At 37.4% G+C, this 25,468-nt stretch overlaps 1 protein-coding gene across 1 annotated transcript in view; it reads left to right on the forward strand.

The window, feature by feature from the left end:
- ALDH1A1 (aldehyde dehydrogenase 1 family member A1) overlaps nt 1-25,468 on the forward strand; it is a 58,644-nt gene that overhangs the window by 25,834 nt on the left and 7,342 nt on the right. The window contains exons 5-11 of the mRNA XM_015063261.3: nt 424-485; nt 2,254-2,382; nt 3,806-3,919; nt 8,617-8,719; nt 10,281-10,465; nt 15,038-15,202; nt 20,213-20,370. Coding sequence (XP_014918747.1) covers nt 424-485; nt 2,254-2,382; nt 3,806-3,919; nt 8,617-8,719; nt 10,281-10,465; nt 15,038-15,202; nt 20,213-20,370 — 916 coding nt within the window. The remainder of the gene's footprint in view (nt 1-423; nt 486-2,253; nt 2,383-3,805; nt 3,920-8,616; nt 8,720-10,280; nt 10,466-15,037; nt 15,203-20,212; nt 20,371-25,468) is intronic.

Consider the following 25,468-nt stretch of genomic DNA (forward strand, 5'->3'; position numbering starts at 1 on the left):
TCTCATTTCAAATTACTATTTCAGAACACAATTTTTCATTGTGTAAGTGGTTGGAGATATGTTTTCTTGGTTTCCTAAATTTTTGGTTTTGTTTTTATTATTATTTTTTTCAATGTTTGTTTATTCAGAGAGAGATAGAGATAGAGCGTGATTTGGGGAGAGGCAGAGAGAGAAGGAGACACAGAATCCAAAGCAGGCTCCAGGCTCTGAATTGTCAGCACAGAGCCAGACGTGGGGCTCGAACTCATGAGCCATGAGATCATGACCTGAGCTGAAGTCAGATGCTTAACTGACTGAGCCACCCAGGCACCCTTGTTTTTGTTTTTAGTTATTGTGTATACCTTTCTGTAAGTATCAACCCAAACCACCATCCCATGTATGTCAAATATATTTGCCCATAAATGATTGTGTTTTATTTTCCAGATGGAAACTTTTTTACTTATACAAGACATGAGCCTATTGGTGTATGTGGCCAAATCATTCCTGTAAGTTGGTTTTCTATATCATTTTCCATTTTAAAACAGAAAAAAAAGAATTCTATTTCATTTGGTAAAGAAGCTTTATCCAACACAAATACGTTCTCAGAGATTTGCTAAATGTGGACCAAATGTAGTAACTGATGAGCTTAGGTCTCCCTGTGACTGAACTCTTCAGATACAAATGAGTTAGCCCAGAATCGTATCTATATTGTGGTGTATCTCTTGAGTGTTTCAGTACTTGAGTGTGTTTCAGCATTGACATTGACATTTACTGTATGGTTTTTTTTAAAATGCTGTGTTATATACTCTTTTTAAGACCCGTGTTTCACATGTAACCAAAGTGGTCATCACCAACTTCTCTGCTTCTATTCTTCACTTTTAATCTCCTCATTGAGACTTATCATGGAGAATAGTAGCAACCAGTGTTCATGTCCTAAATGCCTGTTTTCAATTAAAATGGAAGGACCTGTTGGACCACTGTATGGGATGTATCCTACCTTTAGTAGTATTTTTAAGCAGAATCATGAAGATTTTCTTTTAAACCCCCAAAAGAGGAGGCTACCTAACTGATTTCGCCAACATACTCAAAGAGGCCAAATAAAAAGTTGGCAGAGTATTCTGAAGTTTTTGATTATTTTTTAAAAATGTTTATTTATTTTGAGAGAGAGAAAGAGAGCAGGTGCGAGTAGGGAATGAGCAGAGAGAGAGGAAGAGAGAGAATCCCAAGCTGGTTCCAGGTTGTCAGCAAAGAGCCCAATACGAGTCTCCATCTCTGAATCATGAGATCATGACCTCAGCTGAAATCGGGGGTTGGTTGCTTAACTGATGGAACCACACAGCCACCCGTGAAGTTTTTAAATGAGGAAGTCACAATGAATTAGCTTCTGCTCCAATGAGACTGAAATGCATACATGCAATTTTTTGAATGAAATCGCTCATTACTTCACAAATCTCAATAAAATTAATAAAAACTATGAAATCCTGGGCACTAATAATGGCTAATATTTATTGCATGACTATGATGAATCAGTCTCTTAAGTCTTTGGCCTACTTTCTTGAAGAATCCTCAGGATGACCTTCCAAAGTAGAGAGGATTTTTATCAGTACTTACAGATGAAGAAATCATCCAAGGAGAGCATGTAACTTGTCTGAGTTCACTGGGCTAGTCAGTGACTGAGCTGAGATTTGAACCAAGTTCTTAGCCACCAGACGCTAAACTTTAATGTCTTTAGCGAGATATTTGTCTTAGAAATAAACACATACCCACATACCCCCATACCCACATACACACTCACATACATATAATTTTTATTATTGAAGTATAGCTGACATACAGTGTTATATTAGTTTCAGGTCACTGTTAAGTCTTACTATTGGGTGTGTAGTTACAATAAATGATCTATAAGGAGGGAGGAATAATCACACTTTTCAAACACGTACAGATAACTTCTAGTGTGTTTAATAGCAAGGTTTGATTTTTAAACCATGCGGTGATTTTTTTTTCCCCTCCAGTAGATGAAGAACTCATAATAACAGCCCTTGATAAAATTGTATGGCTCTCTTCCACTCCCGTCCCACATCTAGCTTACTTGGAGCTTTTTAGCATTTATGAGTTTGCTTTTAGCAATTAACTGAATTCGAATACACCAGTTGACCGCACAAAACTACCACAATTATTATTTCACATCGATGGGTAGTGGATAATGTAGAAGTTAGATTGGCAAAGGTAGCTTTCAGTGATACAAAGAATCTATTGTTATATATTGCTTTCTAGTGGAATTTCCCGTTGGTCATGCTCATTTGGAAGATAGGGCCTGCCCTTAGCTGCGGAAATACAGTGGTTGTCAAACCTGCAGAGCAAACTCCTCTCACTGCTCTTCACGTGGCATCTTTAATACAAGAGGTGAGTTTCCCCCATCAAAATATGCACAAGAACTCGGGAGCCTTCATTTACAATAAGAAGACCTCACTTCGTGCTCCCCTAAACTACCTCCCAATGGCTCCTGGCCAGTGATGAAGACAAATTTAATATGGCTGCCAGTTGAGATTTTTTGCAATCAGCCCAAATGCACCTCTGCCCAAATGGAGATAAGATGCCAGATTCAAAGGCTTCATGTCAAACAGTCACCTTATGATCACTTTTGTTTGTTTCTTTTTAAAAATGTTTTAATGTTTATTCATTTTTGGGAGACCGCGCCCCTTGTTTATTTGTTTCTTTGGCCTAACTCTCATGAATGTGACTTCATGTTGAAACTGAAGTATCCTTCTTTTGGATATTGAAATGAAAATTGGTTTATAACCGGTACCGATGGCCTGGAGGTTCTGCGATTTAAAATTAAAAAAAAAAAAAAAACTAGTCCATTCGAAGGTTGGAGGCCTCTCTGCTCACTTGTAATATTGTGCCACATAAGTTTTGAACACATCTACCCACAAGGGGACATGTTTATGTTCTGTTTTCTATTCTAGTTTCCTCTGCATTTGCCTTCTTGCTTAACAAGTGGCAAAAAAAAGTTTGCACGTGAAATTTATTTCCATCCACTGTCTGGATTGTGTTAATATCTTTTTTCTTGCAAACAATTTATTGCCCATTGTCCTTCATGTCTTTCTAGAACTTAGAAAACAAGCTTTAGTTACTAGACACTTAAATTTTAAAAACCTGAGTGTAAATCTTAAAACTATTCTTCACTTTAAAAAAAAGGCAAAGATATATCAAAATGGGGCACGTTGGTGCCTACAACGTGAAATGTGATGGTGCCCATCTCAGGTACACACTGTTTTCTACCTCATCATTTTTTTAACGAGGAATGAAATCAGTCTGTGCCACTTAATCATGCACGGGATGACAATTCTTATCTAATGTTTTACTGATTAAATATTGCCAGTAGGCTTTTGCCACCCAGTTGGTATGCCCTGCACAATCAATAGCTAGAAACTAAAAATGTAAGATCCTTTTAGATTTGCCGATAGGTTAATATACACATTGCTTTCCTTCTATGTGAGTAATTTACCAAGTTCTTTTACCCATACTATCTATCTGAGTTACCGTTAGGAAACTTGAGACAGCCATCACAGGGGCAATGACCCATAAAAGTCAAACATGGTCTTACCCCGAGGAGAAATACTTCCCCAGCAATGCAACTCTTGAGGTTATTTTAAGTGGGCTGAGAAATGAAATAATAATAATAAAACCACATAAACGAATCTTTCCTGGTAGAGAAACTCATAAGCTCGGCATAAAGAGGCAACTTTGATCCCATACACGCCTCTTTTTTGTCGTAGAATGAGATTCTCAGTTCTGTTGTAAATATTTTACTTTGTATCCTCAGGCAGGTTTCCCTCCAGGAGTAGTGAACATTGTGCCTGGTTATGGACCTACCGCAGGGGCGGCCATTTCTTCCCACATGGACATAGACAAAGTGGCCTTCACAGGATCTACAGAGGTAATCAGTTGCTCGGGCCAGTAGTGAGGAATGTCTGTATCTCCAGGTGTCAGAAGCGTGTGTTTTATGTAACTGTTTTTAAGCCGACGTTTCTTTAAAACAAAAGTTCTTTTTAATGATTTGTTCCTTATTCAAGCCTTCAGACGTGTTTATAGAACATAAGCAGATGTAGTTGAGATGAAACGAAATACCTGTGACAAACTCGGACTACAGTGAACTGCTTTTAGAATGTTCATTCCTTTCCCTGATGAGAACTAGAGCCAATTGGATCCTGTCATGTGATTAGTATGGTTTATGATAGAAATTCTAAATAGAGCCACAGTGATTTGTATGAATGAATGTAATTTTACCCTGTAGATTACGAAAATTAAATTGCAGAACATCACCCTTAGCTCCTTATTTGGGGTTCTCTGTTTCTTGATCGTTCTGAAAGGGAGCCAGCAACTCAGCTTCCTGAATGTTACTGCTGGTTTAGCCTAACTTTTATGCCTTTTTGGCTCCAGTGCGACCTTCTGGAAGGCTAAAGAACAGGGTCTCAGCCATGGGCACTGCAAGAAGAGGCAGGAAGGAGAGAGAGAGAGAGCGCTTCCTGGAAAGTGGAGTTTGGGAGAATGGATTCCCACCTATTGAGATGATTTCCTATTACAAGCAAAAGACAGTGGTAAAATCGTACTGTATCAAGTAAAACACAATTTGAGTCCTCTTATTGGATTATGTGACATTGTTAGAAGATGAGTGCAAACCTTTTACTGGTATTCAGTAGAAAGTTTGAAGAATGAGAATGCTTTCCTATAAAGTGGCTGTTACAAATAAGATACACAGCAAGACGTGATAAGATACTATGATATGTGTCGACTGCTCTGAGGGCATTCACAGGAAGGAATAGGAATGGTGATGTCTACGTAGGTGTTAGGACTTGCTCTGAATTTTGAAGAGGGGTTACTTTTTTAACTCCCTTGGAGATTGAGAAGCAAGAAGAACATTCTAGATAATGAGGAGAAGCTAATTGGATTATTTTATACTCCTACTTAGCCACTCCAGTATAAAGAAACATCTACATAGAGAATTAAAATGGTGGAGGGGCGCCTGGGGGGGCTCAGTCGGTTAAGCATCTGACTTCGACTCAGGTCATGGTCTCGCGGTCTATGGGTTTGAGCCTCGCGTGGGGCTCTGTGCTGACAGCTCGGAGCCTGGAGCCTGCTTCAGCTATTCTCTCTCTCTGCCCCTGCCCTGCTCACACTCTGTCTCTCTCTTTCTCAAAAATAAATAAAACATTAAAAATTTTTTTAAATGGTGGAAAATCAAAAGTTACTCTTCTTGATTTTTTTTAAAAATTAAATACTTATGTACTTTTTCTTACATTTCATAGACATAGAATAGAAAAAGTTTCCATTCTGCAAACCCCTAGTTGATGTGAGGGAAAGCAAATCCTGCATTCGGTGGGACAAAATAATTGGAAATGAGACATGGCAATAAGTTAGAAAGTGGTAAAGTCACAGATCAGAATCATAGTAGAGGAGATAAGGGCAGGAAGGTACAAACTCCTCAGCTGAGCATTCTAGACCTTCCCCCAAAGGACTCCATGCATATTTCCTCCTCTAGATCCCATGCCCACTCATTCTCTAGTTCATCTGGGCTGTTGCCTGACCCCCTCTCTGGAACCACTGCCTGTTTGCCTTGGCCCATCCCCAGGCCCCTGCAGCATTTTGGGGGAGTTTACCTGCCAAAAATAGAAAAATTTTGAGGTTAACAGACTAGGCAGGCAACATCTGGGCTCAAATTCTGACTCTATCCCTTTACACAGTGTGTCTTCCAAAAGTTAAGTATCATTGCTAAACTTGCATTTCTAATTTGTGAATGGGAATAATAATGTCTACCTTAGTGTACAGAATAAAACTGACAGAGCTAATGAGTAGTAAACACCTTACTAGCGAGCACCCTATCGAGGACTCAGATGTATCGTTTCCTTCCTCCAGGCTTGTGCCCACTGGTGGCCACACCGACTATGATAAGGCTGCTGCCACATGTTACCTCTATGGCTCTCTCTGCAGTTCCGGGGGCATGCTGAATTTTTAAAATGCTTATTTATTTGTTATTGAGAGAGAGAGACGGAGAGAGGCTGAGAGAGAGGGAGAGAGAGAATCCCAAGCAGGCTCTGTGCTGTCAGTGCAGAGCCTGACACGAGGCTCCATCTCACAAACTGTGAGCTCATGACCCAAGCCGAAATCAGGAGTTGGATGTTTAACCGACTGAGCCACCCAGGTGCCCCCATCCTGAATTTGAACCTCCCCTCCTGTGTCCCCATTAACCATGGTACATGATTATAATAGCTCGTGCTCTTTGCTTGGTCGTGGATCTCTCTCCTTTGCTGACCATCCTCAAAGACTATTTTATGCATTGTTATCTGCAGAAACCAGTACAGTAACTACTTCTGAATAAGCATTAAATAAACCAGTACAGTAACTACTTCTGAATAGGCATTAAATAATCAAGTGTAACCAATATGATTTTAGAGGCCACGCAGAAAACTCGGTCTTCCTGGGCTCTCTTTTAGCTTCAGGTTTGTGTTTAGCAGATAGCAAGAAACTTGCCAAGGGCCGTGAAAGAGGCAAACAGGGGATTCCATCTTGCGTGGTCCTTATAACAATGACACTCTTTCTAAAAATCCTTCTGGTAAGAGAAGAATGTTCATGCCTCATTCGATTCGTTTAAAACAGAATCCAACATACACTGTGCACGGTGAGATAAGCTCGGCTATTTTCACGAGCATCTGCTGTTTCTGCCCCACAAGGCAATGCCACATTATCATGCCACATATTGTTGACCATGGTCTTGAAGGTTCTTATCCTTCTCATTGCAGAGCTTTTTTAAGAAAAAATGATAAACCTTTACTTTTTTCCAAGTAAAGGAACAAAATCACAAGACAAAAATTGATGTTTCCTTCTTTTAGCGTTAGCTAGACCTTTGAGAAAACTCAAACAAACCTTTTGTTGGCCATCTAAACTTGTCCTAAGCAGATGTGTAACCTTCCTCTCTTACTCATACTTCTAGCCATTCTTCATTCTCATTCTTCTGACATATGTGGCTTTAAGAAAAATATCTCCAATCTTATTCCCTTCCCCAAGGCAAAACTTACCTACTTTAATCAAGTTTCCCCAGTAAATGTTTCTAAGTTAAACAATTAAGAAAAAAAAAAGATGCAGAAAGAATTAAATTCAAAGGAGGAAAAGAAAAGCATATTATGTAGGAAATACAGAATTCTTAATCATCTTAAATGAAAATTGAATAAGAAGTATATTATGGAAAGAAAATGGTATATAAGAAAAATTTCAGACAGGATTTCCCTACTGCAAGCATGTTAGTTTCTCTTTATTCACCCATATTAAAGGGTTTGTGCACAACATCTTGAAATAAGATAAAAACATTGACAGATTAATTAATGCTTTACTCTGTAATGCACAGTAGCATTCGGCTCAGTAACCACGTAAAAATCAAACACACACTCAGCAAGCATCTACTTATCTTTTGTTCCATTGGGATAGAAACTTTTTATTTAACTCTGATGTGTCAAATAGGAAAAGAAACCCAGAAGCAAGATAAAATGAATCATCTCTCAAAAAAGAAAAGCAAAGATCATTTAAGTACATTCGGACTTCAATAAAACTAATGAAGAGGAAATAGTTGTAAAGCAGGCCAGGTTTTAGAGATGGAAAAATAAAACAACTACAGAAAATAATCTTGATGGGATGTGATCCACAAAGAAAAAAAATGAAAACAATGTCTTTCTCTGAAGAGAGGCAGCAAGCATTAAAGAAGAAACCAGAACAGTAGGATTCCAGCTAGCGGAAGTAGCAGCAGAAAGCACAGATCCAATTTCTTTTTTCTAGCTCTACTGTTCAAAGGTGTGGAGGGAGAGGGGAAGGGAAGAATGCAGGGGGGAGACAGAGAGAGGAAGAGAGAGAGAGAGATACCTGTCAGTCAGTTCATAGTTAAACAAACCCCCACCGCAACAGATAGTGCTAACAAGAAATACGCAATGATAGGACTTTATCACTGCTACCAAGGAGGTGATACCTGTTTGGGAAATTGATATGGACACAAATAATACAATCCGAGGTAGACACTGAAGCAATCCTCATGAGCGTTGTATGGGGCAAAAGAGGAAGAAAAGGTCATGTCTACCCAGAGTCAACAGAGCAGGCTTCAAAGAAGTGTTCAGATATCAGCTGGACCCCAGGGAAGGGCAGGACTGGAGTCAACCCAGGTCACAAGGAGCACGTGATGAGAAACAGAGATGAGATTTGGGGGGTTAGTGAATATGACCGTTTGGACAGAGTTCTCTGGATTGCTGTAGAGGGATAAAATTAAAGTAGGTAAGTTTTGGCTGGACCGTGACATCTCAAGTCCATCAGTAGAAAGGGGAAGTTCTGATTAAAATGAAAACTACCTCCTGTCCAGTGGTGTTCATCAAGGTCAGCGGTGGATCTTTTCTCATGAGGGTTTTTCGGATTCATCACATGTGTGCTCGGTTGGAGGAGCATTTGATATCTGAAGGTGCCAGTCTCGAAAAATGCCACTAATGTCTCTCCCTAATGAAACTTAACTATGGCACAAACATTGTCTAAATTTAGACTGCCAAATAAACCCACCTTCACGGGAGCAGACTAAGCCTCCTCCTTTGTAATGCTCCATTACAGGTTGGCAAAATGATCAAAGAAGCTGCCGGGAAAAGCAATCTGAAGAGGGTGACGCTGGAGCTTGGTGGAAAGAGCCCCTGCATTGTGTTTGCCGACGCCGACTGTGAGTGAAAGCCACTCTTAACTTTTCACCCCTCACCTTGGTGTCCCGTAATGCCGTACGGAGAACCTGAAGTTTATAAAAGGGTTTGCCCCTAACGTCAAAATGTAAGGCATTAATGAGAATCTAGAATTACTCGTGAAAGTCTCTCAAACTGTCCTAAAGTACAACACCTAGATAAGTCTAACACAGACACTCTTTCCTCGTGATTTGGAATAGTTTGCTATTTCCTCAGCTGAACTCCAGGCAAACTAACTGTTTTGCACTTAGGAGCCATGGTATATTCTTAATTAAGTCTATGCCTTTAAATATTAGCATTGGGTTAGGCATGGTGAAATTGTACTGGGACCAGCTAGGGAGACAGTAAATTTCACATTTGTCCTTTCCCTTCGCTCTGGGTCATACACACATTAAATGAAATGGCCAGGGGAAAATGACGCCTATTATTCAAGGAATTTCTCCCTCTCTTTCTCTTCCTAGCAAGTGTAGTCAAATTTACATATATTCAATCTCCAGTCATGATCTGACTCCACTATACAATATCCCAGGTTCATTCTCAGTATATTACCGAGTAAAATCCCATAGTTATTTTCTAAATGGATGTCAATTAGCAGAAATAGGCTGTCAAGCATTCATCTAGCTCTTTCTTTAGCAGTTGAGGTATATGGCAATGAACAAAAATGGCTGAATGTGGTCATAACTGAAGCTTTTCAGACCACACTACCTTATTATATACTCTACAAACGAGATTCCTGATTTTTACGAAATCTTTCTGTGAACTGTTTCCACTACAACGTAAGTAGGTGTGGTTAGTTCACAAAAGAAATACAACAGCACTCGACTGACATATGTTCAATTAAGTTTTCAGCATTTAAAAAATTAAAATGCAGAGAAAACTTTCTTCAGGTTGTTTAGGACTTAATAATGACGCAACCTTTTCCTCCCTTTCAAGACCCATTCTACCATCTCAAATACATAGGGAAGAAGAGCTTATAGGCATATATGAAATAATACAGTATATTTTAAATAAAGCTGGAGAATGTTTTTTCTGGACCAGGGTTGTAAGGCTTGGTGAATGATTCTGAATATTAATTTTTTTTTCAGAAATAACACTTTTCTTATTGATCAGGGTGCCTAAAAATATTTTTAAGTTATTTAATACAATTGATAGTTCATATTTTCTTTGTCATGTAGTTAAAACTTGGAGCCTGAAATATTCATAGTCACCTAACTAAGTATAAACGGAGATATTTATAAAAATCGTTTGCAGGGGGATTGGATCTTGTGACACTTTCTATATTCTTGGTAATACCTACATCAAAATTGTAATAATAACCACAATTCTTTTTAGATTCAATATTTTTTGCTATCATTTCCATATCACAGAGAGGATTAGAAAGGGTAATTTGTCACCTGGATGATAAGAGGTGGGATGTATTGAATTTATGTCTGATTCTGCAACTCATAAGTTTTCCACAGCACCATATTGCCTCTGACAGATATGTATAAAAATATGTAACCTTTAGAAAATAACTCTTCTTCAATGTGAGTGTCTTCTTTGCAGTGGATAATGCCATTGAATTTTCCCACCATGGATTATTCTACCACCAAGGCCAGTGTTGCATAGCTGCATCCAGACTCTTTGTGGAAGAATCAATTTATGATGAGTTTGTTCGAAGGAGTGTTGAACGGGCTAAAAAATACGTTCTTGGAAATCCTCTGACCCCAGGAGTCAGTCAAGGCCCTCAAGTGAGTATAAAATGGAAGGAATAGCTTTCACAGAGGACAAGAAAAAGTGCCCTCTTAGGCTTACTTATTACTGAATAAGATTATTTCCTTGCCACAGATCTTCCTAGGTGACAATACTGTATCAGTTTGGTATTTAACAAAAATAAATAAATAAATAAATAAATAAATAAATAAATAAATACAGCACCCGATTTAAAGAAAGCATCCTTTCTTGTGTGTTGCCCACTCTTCATGTCTTGAAACAGTTTAGAAGCATGTTGAAAATGAAAGATGTGAGGAGAAACAACAAATGCTATAGGTTTCTTGTTTTTCTCCACCTGCACACCTCTTGATTCCTGTATGTGGTCTCTGTCCACTTTGGAAGTTTGTATACAGTCCTATCATTTATATCTTCCTCTGAGTCAGTCCTTTTTCTCAGTTTACATCTCACAGATGTGGGCAGGAAGCATACCTCTAAACTCTCTCCAGTCTTCAGTTACTCTGATTGGCCTTCTAATGGTGGCCTGGGTGTCCTAGAAGGTCCTGAGTTCCTGGCTCTGTGACAAACTTCTCATTTTAGGTGGAGAACCCTAGTTCTCCAACAACCCTAAGCTTCCCAGTTTTTTCTGTCTTCTTAGACCCATTATCAACATGAGAGTCTTGTTCTTGTCCAAAAGCTATCTTTGCCCTTTCCTTCCTTCCTGTTCATTGTCTGTTATGCAAGCTCCTGGATCTTTGGTTCTAAATTTACTCCAACCCTCTGGGACCTGATGTAGAGCAGTGGTTCTCAGTTGGGAAAGGGGGTGTTTCTACTGGTATCTAGTAGAGGGTAGAGGCCAGAGATGCTATAAAACATCTTACAATGCAACAGGCGAGCCCCACAACTAAGAGTTATCTGCCATAAAATGCCAATAAGGCTGCTGTTTAGAAATCCTTCTCTAGAGCGTAGACATTAAGCTTAGAGTCTCTATTCTTTCACACTAAAAATTATACACTGTTCCATGCTGTTGATTTGAAGCAAACACTAATCTTAACTTACTAAACCAAAAATAAATGTGGTTTACCAAAATACTGAATTTACTGGGATAAGTACCTGGCAAAGCCAAAAGGAACAAGGAGGATATGATACCTGACCTCATGGAGTTTACAGTCTGGAAAGGTTAAAAGGATGTTTTGGGTTCTTCTGCTCATGCAAGATAGCCAAGTAGGAAAATCTTAGGATTTAGACAATGCCAGGTATTTAAACCTAAAAGCCCTAAAATAACTCAGCTGGCAAATGAAGTAATACATTGATTTATCTCAGTCACATGTGCTTTGCTTTTATCTTTGAGTTAATGAGTACATAGAAGTAATTGATGATTTTGCTCATATTAGGTAGGTTTTCAAATGGATGCCAAGACATATAATAAATTTGATTTTGATTTGGTCCCCAATTCTAAAAGAAGGATGGGATTCTAAGTTTTCAGTTTGATTATTTCTCTCTATAAATGACTACCTATCTATGTAAAAGTAAAGCATTTTTCCCATTTGATGTATTGATAGATAGATGATAGATAGATAGATAGATCCAAAGAGGAACAGGGAAGGAAAAAAGGGGAAATGAAGAGAATAGAATATGTAAGATACTTAATATTAAACATTGTTGGGCAATACACTCTCCCATTGGGGGATCCATGCAATTCAACCAGAGGCTCAAAAATTGATCTAGAATACCTCATTCTTCCTAAGAGAAGGGAGTTAAAATAGACTCTATTCATAGAATCTTAAGTAAACAGTGATCTAACTGCTTAATATGAGGCCTTAATCTCTATAAGCAAATAGATTTTCATCGCAAGTTTTACTGAGTAAATAGAATAAGTAGATTTTTGAGAAGACTGAAAAGGCCTTGAAACTTCTTCACCCTTAAAAATATCTGTTGTTATAAGACAAAACTTACAGAAAGAGACATTTGTGCACTAATGTATATGTATATACATTATATGTATATGTAAATACATATTACATATATACACACACATATATACATATGTGTACCTATATATGTGTGTGTATTATATATACATATATATAAATTTCTTAATGGGTAAAGTGATTTTCCAGTCTGATTTCACAGACCAAAATGTGCCTTTTTCAACACCTGGAAATATCTATGTTTTCATTTGAAAAAGAAGTAATGATACCAATATTAAATGTTGTAACATTATCAGCACAGTTGCATTTGTCTTAATGCAGAGAGATGGGCTTTGGAAATAGAGGTTGGATTTAAAATCTAACCTCCCTGAGGCTCTGTTTTCTCATCTGTAAAATGGAAGTAGTAACACCAATCTTGTGGGGTCATTGTGCAGTGAAATGCAATAATCTATATAAAGCATCTATCTAAGTGCCTGGTTCACAGTACATGCTCAAATGTCTGTTAAATAAATGAGAATTGCAGGCTCCCATTTACAACTGTGGTGACAATTATTATCACAGATCAATAACTCCATATATCTGCTCTCATTGCTATTGTTGATCTATGGTTTCCAAATAAGTTGAAGGATGTGTCCGTGTCATTTCCCCCTTTTTCTTCTTTCTCAGCCCACGAACCCTAAGGAATGAAAGAATTTGCGCATTCAAACACATCAAAATGTATACTCTGAGGCTATTACAATGCCATGCCCTATTACATTTCAGACTAGCCCATGAGCTAACGGCCCATTGCACAGTAGAGAGCCCCTGCTACATCCTAGCATTATTGAGAAGTTCCTGAGGGCCAAAAGGAGAGCCAAATTCAGATATGGCCAGTCTGAAACCTTCTGAGGAAGATTAGTATGTATGGTGAATCAAAATCAGCGGGACTCAACTGAGTATGTTCCTAAGTATAACTGAAAACTTCCCTCACTAGGCCTAGCTCTAATGCAACATGCCCAATCGTTCCTGTGCATTTGAATCACCAGAGGATCTCGTTAAAAAGACCAATTCTGACACAGTAGGTCTTGGGTGAGGCCTGAGAAATGCATTTTCGCCACCAAGTAATGCTAAAGTTGCTGGTTAGAGAACCACATTGTCGGTAGCCAAACAGTAAAAGATGAATTCCTGTCTTTTTAGAGGTTATTGACCATCGAAGCCTTCCAATAGTCAAATCCTTTCAGCCTTTACCTCCCAGTGCATAAGCCAGACTAGCACGGTCACCAAGTATCCACTCTGGTCATAGGCAGGGAAAGGTTATGGCTTAGGGCCATAACAATCACGATTGTTTTGAGGCCACAGTTAAGTGAATATTTTGGAATAGGCCAGGGAAGCTTTGCACGGAGACACAAGGATGCTTGGTTATTTGCTGACAAACCAGAATATTTTCACCAGGCAGAACTAACAGCACCACTTAGTCTGGCTGTAGAAGGTATTATGCAGCAATTTAAATATCAAACCAACATTTCTTAAACCAACGCTACGACTTCCTTAATTTGCTGGAAATGAAGGAACATTTTCTTTGGAGACCATTCAATTAAATATCGTGCACTACGGAGGATTGAGCAACGTCGTACCGAATATCGTGCCAGATTTTAGAAAACCGTTTCTGGTTTCAGGTAGCACATAATCTAATTGGATATGGGAGCTGGTTTGTGTGATCAGAGGTCTTTGAAAACTTTTCCTGGGATTTAGAAGATGGGGGAGATTGCAGGGTAAAAGATGATGAAGAGCAACACTTTTTAAGTAGTAAAAAAAGACAAGTTGAGGTAGCAAGAGGGTTCCCCCCCCCACTTGACTCCTGGATCTTCAATCGTTTTCCTTTAAAAATTTATAATAATGCTTGTTTATTTTTGAGAGAGAGAGAAGGGAAGGGGCAGAGAGAGAGGAAGACACAGAATCCGAAGCAGGCTCCAGGCTCCGAGCTGTCAGCACAGATACGCGGGGCTCTAACTCACGAACCGTGAGATCATGACCTGAGCCGAAGTCATGACCTGAGCTGAAGTCGTGACCTGAGCTGAAATCGGATGCTTAACCGACTGAGCCAGGCAGGCGCCCTTAATCTTTTTCCTTTAAAACTAAACCTTAACCTGCTGAGAGGGACCTGAACTGAAGAGGATGACCAGACTGTGGTCAGCATGGATCTGGCCAGAGGAGATAGGAATGAGGAGAACCAAAGAGAGGTCTAGGGATCGGCAAAGTCCCAAAACATCTGCTTGCCAATTGCCATATTTAATTAAACCCATTCCCAAAGTTCTTTTTTCCTTTCACTCTTTATTTCACTTTGGACTACAGTAGTCAAGTAAGTATGTTTGACTATGAACAGGCATTTTTCCAGGGTAAATACGTAAATAATGTAAATAAATAACACTTGTTTGCAGTGATCATGTGCTTTTCTTATGTAACTATAAAACAGATACTAAATACAAATATTTATCTTTAAGTGTGCTTTCCAGAAAAGTCAGGAGAATAAACACAGAATTAATCTGAGCCTCTGTCAGCTATTTTGATAGGATATTTGACTTCATAACAATTTTCGAGCATTTTGAAGCCCTCATTAACAGGCTGAGTGATGTATTACTTCCATAAACTTGCTTTCTTAATTCATTCACTTATTTTCCGCTCCGTATGATATTTTTCAAATAGATTGACAAGGAACAATATGAAAAAATACTTGACCTCATTGAGAGTGGGAAGAAAGAAGGGGCCAAATTGGAATGCGGTGGAGGCCCCTGGGGGAATAAAGGCTACTTCATCCAGCCCACAGTTTTCTCTAATGTTACAGACGAGATGCGCATCGCCAAAGAGGAGGTAAATGCTTTCATCCTGCTCTGTTCCCTTTGTTGCCAGGTTTATCTACGTGTGTGGGTACAAAGTGTCCCTTTAAAATTCTCGGTTCTTTGAACATCGTTATTGGTTTGCATGTAACTTTCCATTTCTGCTACCGATAAACGTTTATTTGTGATCAAGACTCAAAATAGTAAGGGAGTCATGAGCCTGGCCAAGAGTTTCCAGCCAAGGGCAGATCAGGATGCTTAATAACTTCTAGGTGATTCTTCCACAGCCTGAGAGATGAAGAAAACTTCATCTTCATTGTTCCTTTTTCTCCTCTGGAAATAATATATTTGAAGATTATTGGATTGATTATTAATGATTATTATTACATGATATGAAGGATTTTTTAAATTTTTTTAACTTTATTTATTTATTTAGAGAGAGAAAAAGTGAGAGAGTTTGGAGGGGCAGAAAGAGAGAATCTCAAGCAGGCTTTGCACTGCCACCACAGACCCAGACACGGGGTTTGAACTCACAAACCATGAGATCATGACCTGAGTCAAAAGTTGGACACTTAACCGACTGAGCCACCCAGGTGCCCCAGATAGGCAGGATTTTTTTTTTTTAATGAAGGCACTTAATTGTGATATGCACGGGGTGCATATTATAGGTAAGTGATGAACATTAAATTCTACTCCTGAAACTAATATACACTATACTTTAGCTAGAATTTAAAAAAAAAATACTTGAAGCAAAATTAAGCCTCTTATTTTGAGGTAATTGTAGATTCAACTGCTGTTATGAGAAATGATGCAGACGGGTCCCATGTGCTTTTTACCCTGTCTCCTTCAAATGGGAACATCTTGCACAACTATAGCATAACATTACAGCAGGTATGTTGACATGGAAACAGGCAAAACACCGAATGTCTCCTCACCACATAAATCCTTCATGTTTCCTTTCGAGTCAAATCCATGTGCCTCCTACACACACTATCCTTCAACCACTTATCTGTTCTCCATTTCTATTACTTTGTTGTTTCAAGAATTTTACATAAATAGATTCATTCTCCATGCAACCTTTCAGGATTGGCTTTTTTGGTTTTTTTCTCACTCCGCTTAACTTTCTACAGATTCAACTACGTCATTGTGTGTAAGGATAGTTTGTTCTTTTTTACTGCAGAGTAGTACTCTGTTGTATGGATGTACCACCATTTAGCCATTCACCTACAGAAGAACATGTGGATTGTTTTCCATTTGGGGCTACTATGAATAACGCTGCTATAAACATGGGTGTGCATGTTTTGTAAGAACCTAAGTCTTCCTTTCTCTGGGATGAATGCCCAGGAGTACAATTACTGGGCCGTATGGTAGACGGAAGTTTTAAAGAAACTGGCAAACTGGTTTCCAGAGTGGCTGAACACTTTCACGTTCCCATTAGCAATGTATGAGCGACCCAGTTTCCCTGCACCCTCGCTCACATTAATGTTGCGACTGTTTTTGATTTTAGCTGTTTAGCACTATGTTGAATAAGAGTAGCAAGAGCGGACACTTTTGCTTTGTTCTCTATCAAGGAGGAAAAGCATTCAGTCTTTGCCATTGAATGTGATGTTAGCTGTGAGATTTTCGTAAATGCCCTTAATCAGGTTTGGGAAGCGCCTTTCTTCTAATTTGTTGAGAGCGAAAAGAGAATGGTTTTGTCAAATGCTTTTTCTGTGTTAACTGAGATGATTATGCGGTATTTTTTTTCTTCATTCTACCAATGTGGTGTATTATATTAATTGATTTTTGAATAATGAACCAGCCGTACATCTCTGGAATGAATCTCACTTGGTAATGGTGTATAATTCTTTGTATGTATTGCTGAATACTATTTGTTAATACTTTTTAAGAACCTTTGCTGTGGTTGATATTTGTCTTTAGTCTGAGGGATATTGGTCTATAGTTTTGTTTGTTTTAATAATAAGAACCATTTAGTGATTACTTATTATATGCCAGATATAGTGCTAAGACTTATCAGCACCAATATAAAACATAAATATGTTCCTATGAAATATATTAAATATAAATATTTTATTTATATCATCAATACATATTTATATTTATGACATTTGTATTCATTTTTTATAAAGTTTAGTGTATATAAATATATTTTTATAAATAAATATAAAATATTTACTATAATATAAAATATTCTCATTTTATTCTCACATCAACCTCTTAAGAGGAGTATTATTATATTCTTTTCTTTAGTCTTTTCTTCCCAGAAACAAATGCTCTCTTTTATTATTTTCACCTATTTAGAGTGGTAGTATTTTTCTAATAAAAACCTCAGGGCATTTATAAGGTGTAAATTCCTATGTTACATTTTTATGACTGGTTATTAAATAAAATTAAACATAATGTTTCAGTCCAAGAATTTTCCTAAGTAATGACATGGTAGTTGTTTTCAGCATCTACACATTATACCTATTTTATTACCCCTATGAATATAACATGTCAAACTTTTTTGAACCTTTTTGTATTGTTATGTGTCCTGGGTCTTGAGTTCGCCTTTGATCCACAGACCCAACTATGATTTGGGATTCTTGTCCTAAATAGTAAATGAAAAACCTAAGTTCTGGAGCAGAAAGGGGTAGGTCACATGACTAGCTAAAGGCAGCTTGGGAGTACAGCCGATTCTCATGACCCCGTTCCCCGCTCTTTCTACTGTGACCTACTTTTGCTCATACCAACTTCATTATCCATCCAATTCCACTTAACCGGACATTGTAGAACCCCATGGAGCATGTGGGAAACTTTCTGCTAAAAGGTGATAGAATGTTAATGTTACAAGGAACATTATGAATGATTTAAGCCAAAAGTCAAATTTATAAATGAGGTAATTAAGATGCAAAGAGGTTAGGTGACTTCTTACTGTTACAGAATTGTAGATAGCTTCATCAAACTAGAAGGATCTCTTAAGCCCACCTCTCCAGTCTCCACTATGTCCATCCGTTTGCTCCTGACTAATGGCCAGCCAGTGTCTCTTCAAACAAATCCATCAATGGGTAACTCATTATTTCTTAGGCTTTTCCATGTTTAGACAATGCTAAGCATTAGAAAGTTCTGCTTCTGGCGGCCTACAAATCCCTCCCCTTATGTTCTATCTATTGGCCTCATATCTGCACTCTGCCCTTTTCCACATAAAAGCCATCCGTATAATCGAAAACAACGTTCGTCCCCTACATTACTCCTTACCTTCCCTATGTTCTTGGCCCTGTTTTCAGCTCTTACACTTCGTAATTTTCCTAGACAAATATATTTCAGCTAAATATTTTGTGAGCACAAACCAAGTGACATCAAGAAGATATTATCCAGAGATATGATATGTAACTAGGAAAGGCTAATTTGCATTTGGGAATTATGAATAATCTACCTCATGGAGAGAGGGGTTTTAGCAAATTCAGAGATAGATTCATTGACCTTGGGCTACGAAGGTGTTACACAATATGCACTACAGCAGCAAGGCCCTGCCAACTCAAACACACTGAATCAGAATCTTTTCATTCAATGAACTTGTATTTCATGTTTGTTATACAATAGAGAATCTGGGAGAGTTATTTTCTCTACCTCCCAAAATGCTATCAAGGAAGAGGGGAAGTGCAGAATCAGATTTGCAAACGGTAAATAAATAGGAAAAATAAACCATAACAAAACAGATGCATCGGATAACCAAACAGTTTCTCCACATCAATTCAGCCCTCCACTGATTTTTTTGCATTTATTTGCATATAATTTTTGCGTGTGTTGACAAATATTTGTCTTATTAGAGCTGCCGTTCTTGCATACCATGGGAAAGAACAAAGAAAAACACCATTCAATCCAGGACGCATTTATTGTGTCCCTATAATATACATAGTAGAGTAGCTTTGCTTGTTTCAAAGAAGACTTGAGCCACGTGCTGTAGTCAATTAAAATTATGTAAGATATTAACATACTTATTACGGTCGCTGCTATATGTCTGGTTCCCAGGTTACGGTATTATAATTAGATTCACAGCCTTAGGATTTGCACTCAGCCTCTGTGGAATGGTAGCCCCCAACTCCCAATACTTAGGTCAGTGATGAACACTGATTTTTGCCTCCCCTGATTTCCATTTCCCAGAAAATTCTCATAACACTCCGAAGGACCCCTCTTCCTTTAGTTTTAATATATGCTTTATAGAAACATAATACAGGAGCTTAAGTTTTAAGAGAAAACTCAGTCGCTTTTCTCCCATCTGGGGAGGAGACAAAGAATAAGCTGACTTTGGGCTGAGCTAACTAGAGAATCCAGCAAAAGTGAAAGAGTAGTTTAGGCTTGAATGAGCAAACTGTGATTTTTGTTTCCTATCCTGTGATTATGGTCATTGTTAATGAAACCATGTTTTGGTTAGTGGTTGAAGGTTTAAGCTCTTTCAGTAATAGACTATTTGGTTTGGTATATGTGAGTTGCATAAGATTTGGCCGAAGAGTAGGAGCTGAACAAAAATTCATGTTGTTTCACCTAATTTGACTGATTGTGAAAAGATCTACGTCCAATAGATTTCAGTTGACGGTACACTGATAGCTAAGACAAATAATTATAATTATCATCCATTGTTGCTTTACTCATTTATCCAGTAGAACAAGTATTGGTTTCTCAGGTTTACTGTTTAGGTAGTGATTTGGATGATGAAGAAAACAAGAGAGAGAATATAACACATTCCTAAAGGTAAAAGAAACTCAAAGTTAATAACTTTCTACACAATGGTAAGTCTTGGAAGTCTAATTCCAACACCAAGAAAATAAATATTGCCTTATTTATCTGTGCTCCATTTTGTTCCAAAGGGAATTTAACCCATGACCATTGCCTGTCCTAACCTGCCAACCCAGGACCTACCATTTTGATTCCTAAATTTTAAAATACAAAATAAAATCTTGATCTGGGATAGTTTGTAGGGGAATAAAACTACAATACCATGTAAAACATTTAGTTTTAACCTGCTACTCTGATTTATTTCATTCATTTTCTTTTTACCGTATAGATATTTGGACCAGTGCAGCAAATCATGAAATTTAAATCTTTAGATGAAGTGATCAAGAGAGCAAACAATACCATTTATGGCTTATCAGCAGGGATCTTTACCAAAGATGTGGATAAAGCCATAACAGTCTCCTCCGCTCTGCAGGCTGGGACAGTGTGGTAAGTCAAATCTACATCATCTTGCCTTTTCACTGGTAAGTGCGTTAACATGTTACTTTGAACGTTTTTGTTTCTTTATTTACTTATTTATTTTTGAGGTATTCACATTGTATTAGTTTCAGGCATACGACACAATAATTTGATATTTGTATCCACTGCAAAGTGATCACCACAATAACCTAGTTATCATCAGTCACTATACAAAATTAAATTTTTTGTGTGTGGTGAGAACTTTTAAGATTTATTGTCTTGGCAACTTTATCAAATATACAATACAAAGTTATGAACTAGAGTTGCCATTTTGTATATCATATCCCCATGAATTATTTATTTTATGCCTGGAAGTTTGTACATCTTGACCCCCCTTCACATATATCTTCCACACCCCAAACCCCTGCCCTTCTGGCAACCACCAGTATCTATAAGTCTTCTTTTGTTTGGATTTTTTTAAATTCCAAATGTAAGTGAAATCTTACATTTGTTTTTTCTCAGATTTATTTTACTTAGTATAATACCTTCAAGGTCCATCCGTGTTGTCACCAATGGCACGATCCCCTTTTTTATGGCTAAGTAGTACTCCATTTTATATACGTATACATCTTTATCCAGTCACCTGTTGATGGGGACTTAGGTTGTTTCTATATCTTAGCTATTGCAAATAATGTTGCAATGAACATAGGGGCACATACATCTTTTCAAACTAGTATTTTTATTTTCTTTAGATAAATACCCGGAAGTAGATAAATATGCTGGATCATATGGTAGTTCTATTTTCAATCTTTTGAGGAATCTCTATGCTGTTTTCCATAGTGGCTCCACCAATTCACATCCCCACCAAAAGCACAAGAGAGTTCCCTTTTCTTCACATCCTCACCAATACTGTTATTTCTTATCGTTTTTGAAACTAGTCATTCTAACAGGTGTGAGGCAATATCTCCAGTGGTTTTGATTTGCATTTCCCTGATAATTAGTGACGTTGAGCCTCTTTTCATGTGTCTGTTGTCCATCTACCTACCTTCTTTGGAAAAATGTCTATTTAGATCATCTCCCCATTTTTTTTACTGGACTGTTTGGTTTTTGATTGTTTGTTGTATGAGTTCTTTATGTGTTTTGGATGTCAATCTCTTATTAGATAGATGATTTCAAAATCTTTCTCCCATTCAGTGGCCTGTCTTTCATTTTGTTTCCTTTCATTTGGTTTCCTTTGCGACGCTTGAGTCTTTTATGTTGCTGTAGTCCCCACTTGTTTACTTTCACTTTTGTTGACTTTGCTTGTAGAGTCAGATTCAAAAATTTATTGCCAAGACTGAAGTAGCTTACTGCTTATGTTTTTTTCTAATATTTTATGGTTTCAAGTCTTAATTTAAGTCTTTAATTTATTTTGAGTTATTTTTTGTGTATGGTGCCCAACAGTGGCCTAGAGCCAGTATTTTGCATGTATTTCTCAACAACACTGATTGAAGAGACTGTCCTTTTCCCATTGTCCGTTCTTGCCTCATTTGCGATAAATCAATTCAGTATACATGCATGGGCTTATTTGGGGGTTTTCTATTCTGTTCCATTGATCTGTGTGTCTGTTTTTATGCCAATACCATACTGTTTTAATTATTATTGCTTTGTAGTATAGTTTGAAATTGAAGAGACTAATGTCTCCAGATTTGTTTTTCTTTTGCAAGATTGCTTTGGCTTTTAAGGATCTTTTGTGGTTCCACACAAATTTTAGAATTGTTTGTTCTGTATCTGTGAAAAATGTCATGGACATGTTGACAGGAATTGTATTAAATCTGTAGATCGCTTATGGGAGTATGGACATTTTAACAATAGTAATTCTTACAATTCATGAGCACAAAATATCTCTCCATTTATTTATGTCTTCTATTTCTTTCATCAGGGTTTTGTAGTTTTCAGTACACAGGTCTTTTACTTCCTTACTTAAATTTCTTCCTAGGTATTTTTCTTTATCATAGAATTATAAATGGTATTTTTTCTTAATTTCTCTTTTTTGATACTTCATTTTTAATGTATAGAAACGCAACTGATTTTTGTAGAGTCTTTTCATGAAGTCTATAAGGTTTTCGATGTATGAAATCATGTCATCTGCAAGTAAGGACAGTTTTACTTCTTCCTTTCCTATTTGGATAGCTTTTCTTTCCTTTTCTTCCTAATCACTCTGGTAAGGGCTTCCAATATTATGTTGAAGAAAAGTGATAAGAGTGGATATCCTTGTCTTGTTCTTGATCTTAAAGGAAAAACTTTCAGCTTTTCACCATTGAGTATGATGTTAGCTGTGGGTTTGTCATATATGGCTTTTATCACATTGAGCTATATTCCCTCTATCCTCACTTTTTGAGAGTTTTTATCATTAATGGATGTTGAATTTTGTCAAAATTTTTATGCATCTATTGAGCTTATCATATGATTTTTACCCTTCATTTTGTTAATGTGGTGTTTCATGATGATTGATTGGCAGATATTGAACCGTCCTTGCATCCCTGGAATAAATCCCACTTGATCATGGTGTATGATTCTTTTAATGCTAATGCAAACGTTGAATTTGGTTTGCTAATATTTTGTTGGAGATTTTGCATCTATGTTCATCAGGGATATTGGCCTATAATTTTCTATTCTTTTTTTTTTTTTTTTTTTGGTGGTGTCCTTGTCTGGTTTTGGTGTCAGGGTAGTGGTGGCCTAATAAAATAGTTTGTCTTTAAGTTTTTGAAAGAGTTTGAGAATGATAGATATTAAATCTTTGAAAGTATTGTAGAATTCACCAGTAAAGTCGTCTGGTCCTGAAATACGTTTATTGGGAATTTTTTAAAAACTGATTTAATTTCTTCATTAATAATTGGTCTATTCAGATTTTCTATTCTTCATGATTCAATCCTGAAAAACTCTGATTTAGATTTTTTGGAATTTATGTATTTCTTCTAAGTAGTCCAATTTATTGGTGTATAATTCATGGTATTTTCTTACGATCTTTTTTATTTCTGTGGTACTGGATGTAACTTTTCTTCTTTCATTTCTGATTTTATTTTTTAAATCTCTCTCTTTTGCTCTTGGTGAGTCTAGGTAAAATTTATCAATTGGTTTATCTTTTTAAAGAACATGCTCTTGGGGCACCTGCATGGCTCAGTCGGTTAAGCATCTGACTCTTAATTTTGGCTCAGGTCAAGATCTCACAGTCCTGATTTCAAGCCCAACTTGGGGCTCTGCACTAAGGGTGGAACCTTTTTGGGATTCCACACCCCATCCTCCCTCGTCCCCTTCCCCACTCTCACACACAGGCTCTGTCTCTCTCTCTCAAAATAAATAAATAAACATTTTTTAAAAAATAACATGCTCTTAATTTTATAGATCTTTTCTACCATTTTTCCAGTCTCTATTTCATTTATTTCCACTATGATCTTTATTATTTCCTTCCTTCTACCAACTTTAGGCTTCATTTTTCCTTTTTTTTTTTTTTTTTTTTTTTGGTTTCTTTAAGTGTAAAGTTAGGTTATTTATGTATGCATCCATGGAAAAAGGTAAGTTCAGGATGCTCTTATACTACTGTTTTGAGTTGCCCCAACTTGAATTTTTTCAGACTTTGATTTTTTTTCCTAGACTTACCTGTCCTATTAGACAAGCAGTTGCTGCCTTAAAAACCAAACCACACCAAAAACAAACAAAACAATACAAAACAAAATAATAACAAAAATCAAATTTGTTTTAAAATTTTTAAAAAAATTTTTAAAAACCTGCTATATTGGGAGAACTTCGGAAGGGCATTTTCTGTCTGGCCTCCTAAATAGCTCCCCTAAAATATTTCATTGTCTGGCTAATATAGTATAAGTGTTACTAATTTCTAGGTAGTTGGCACTATGCTATACACAAAGGAGATGAAAGTTCTGCTCATCAAGTTAATTAAATGCTAGGACAATATTTATTCAATGTCCCTATGTCAGAAAACATTTAATTCTTATTTCAGTTTGTTTTTCTAAGATTATTAGGAATGTCTGAAGGTCTTAATTTGGGAGAACATAGTGAGTTTTGAGGAACGTGTCTATTCCTTTTTAACTGATTTATACCCACTTTGAGAAAGAAAGAGAGAGAGAGCCACACAAGCGGGAGAGGGGCAGAGAGAGAGAGAGAGAGAGAGAGAGAGAGAGAGAGAAACACAGAATCCAAAGCAGGCTCCAGGCTCTGAGCTGTCAGCACAGAGCCAGACGCAGGGCTCAAACCCATGGACCATGAGATCATGACCTGAGCTGAAGACAGATGCTTACCCAACTAAGCCACCCAGGCGCCCTGTGATTTATATTATATCTTTATTTATATCTCCGAATTTTATACTTTAAGCCTATGCCTCACAAACTGTTACACTTCTGTCCAGCCCCCAATCTCTGGACGGCTTTGTTGGTAATTCCCCCCTCCCCAAACCTCACTTTGTTCCCTCAGTCTTGTCAACATTCAAAGTTTATTTTCTTTCCTGATGATAAGTCACATCTACTCAGGTTAAACATCCACTGGACATTGAAAGGTATTTATCTTTAAGAGACAGCCAAGCAGTCCTTGCCTGTCTCTGTAGCTCTGAAATCTTTTTTCCTAATCAAAGAGAGTCACCATTAATTAATACACTCTATGCTAGGCATTATTCTGCATTCCTTATGTTCATTATCTCGTTTCACCTTACAACAACTGTGCAATTGTTAATCTGTGTAATTTGTCAATGAAAAAACTGAAGTTTAGTGAAGTTCAGTCATTGATCAAAGCTAACACAATAAATGGCAGCTGAGATGCAGACCTATTTCAAGACTCTAAAGTAGTGATTCTCAACCCAGCTGTACATTAGTCATCTGGGGAGCTTTAAAAATAATAAACTGATTCGGCATAGGGTGGTGCACATAAAATCCATCAGTTGTATCAACTCTGTGATTCAATATGGATTTTTATTTAAAGAGTATTTTTCAAAGCTCCCATGTGATTCTAGGACTGGGACTAGGACTGAGAAATTGCTCAAAAAGCCTGATTGTTTTTATAATGGGATGTTTTCCTTCAGAGGCTTAAAGTCAAGCAATAATCAGTCAGGACAGTGATTAAAGTGGGGTTTTCCTACGAT

This window comes from Acinonyx jubatus, chromosome D4 (genome assembly GCF_027475565.1).
Source record: "Acinonyx jubatus isolate Ajub_Pintada_27869175 chromosome D4, VMU_Ajub_asm_v1.0, whole genome shotgun sequence".
NCBI lineage: Eukaryota > Metazoa > Chordata > Mammalia > Carnivora > Felidae > Acinonyx > Acinonyx jubatus.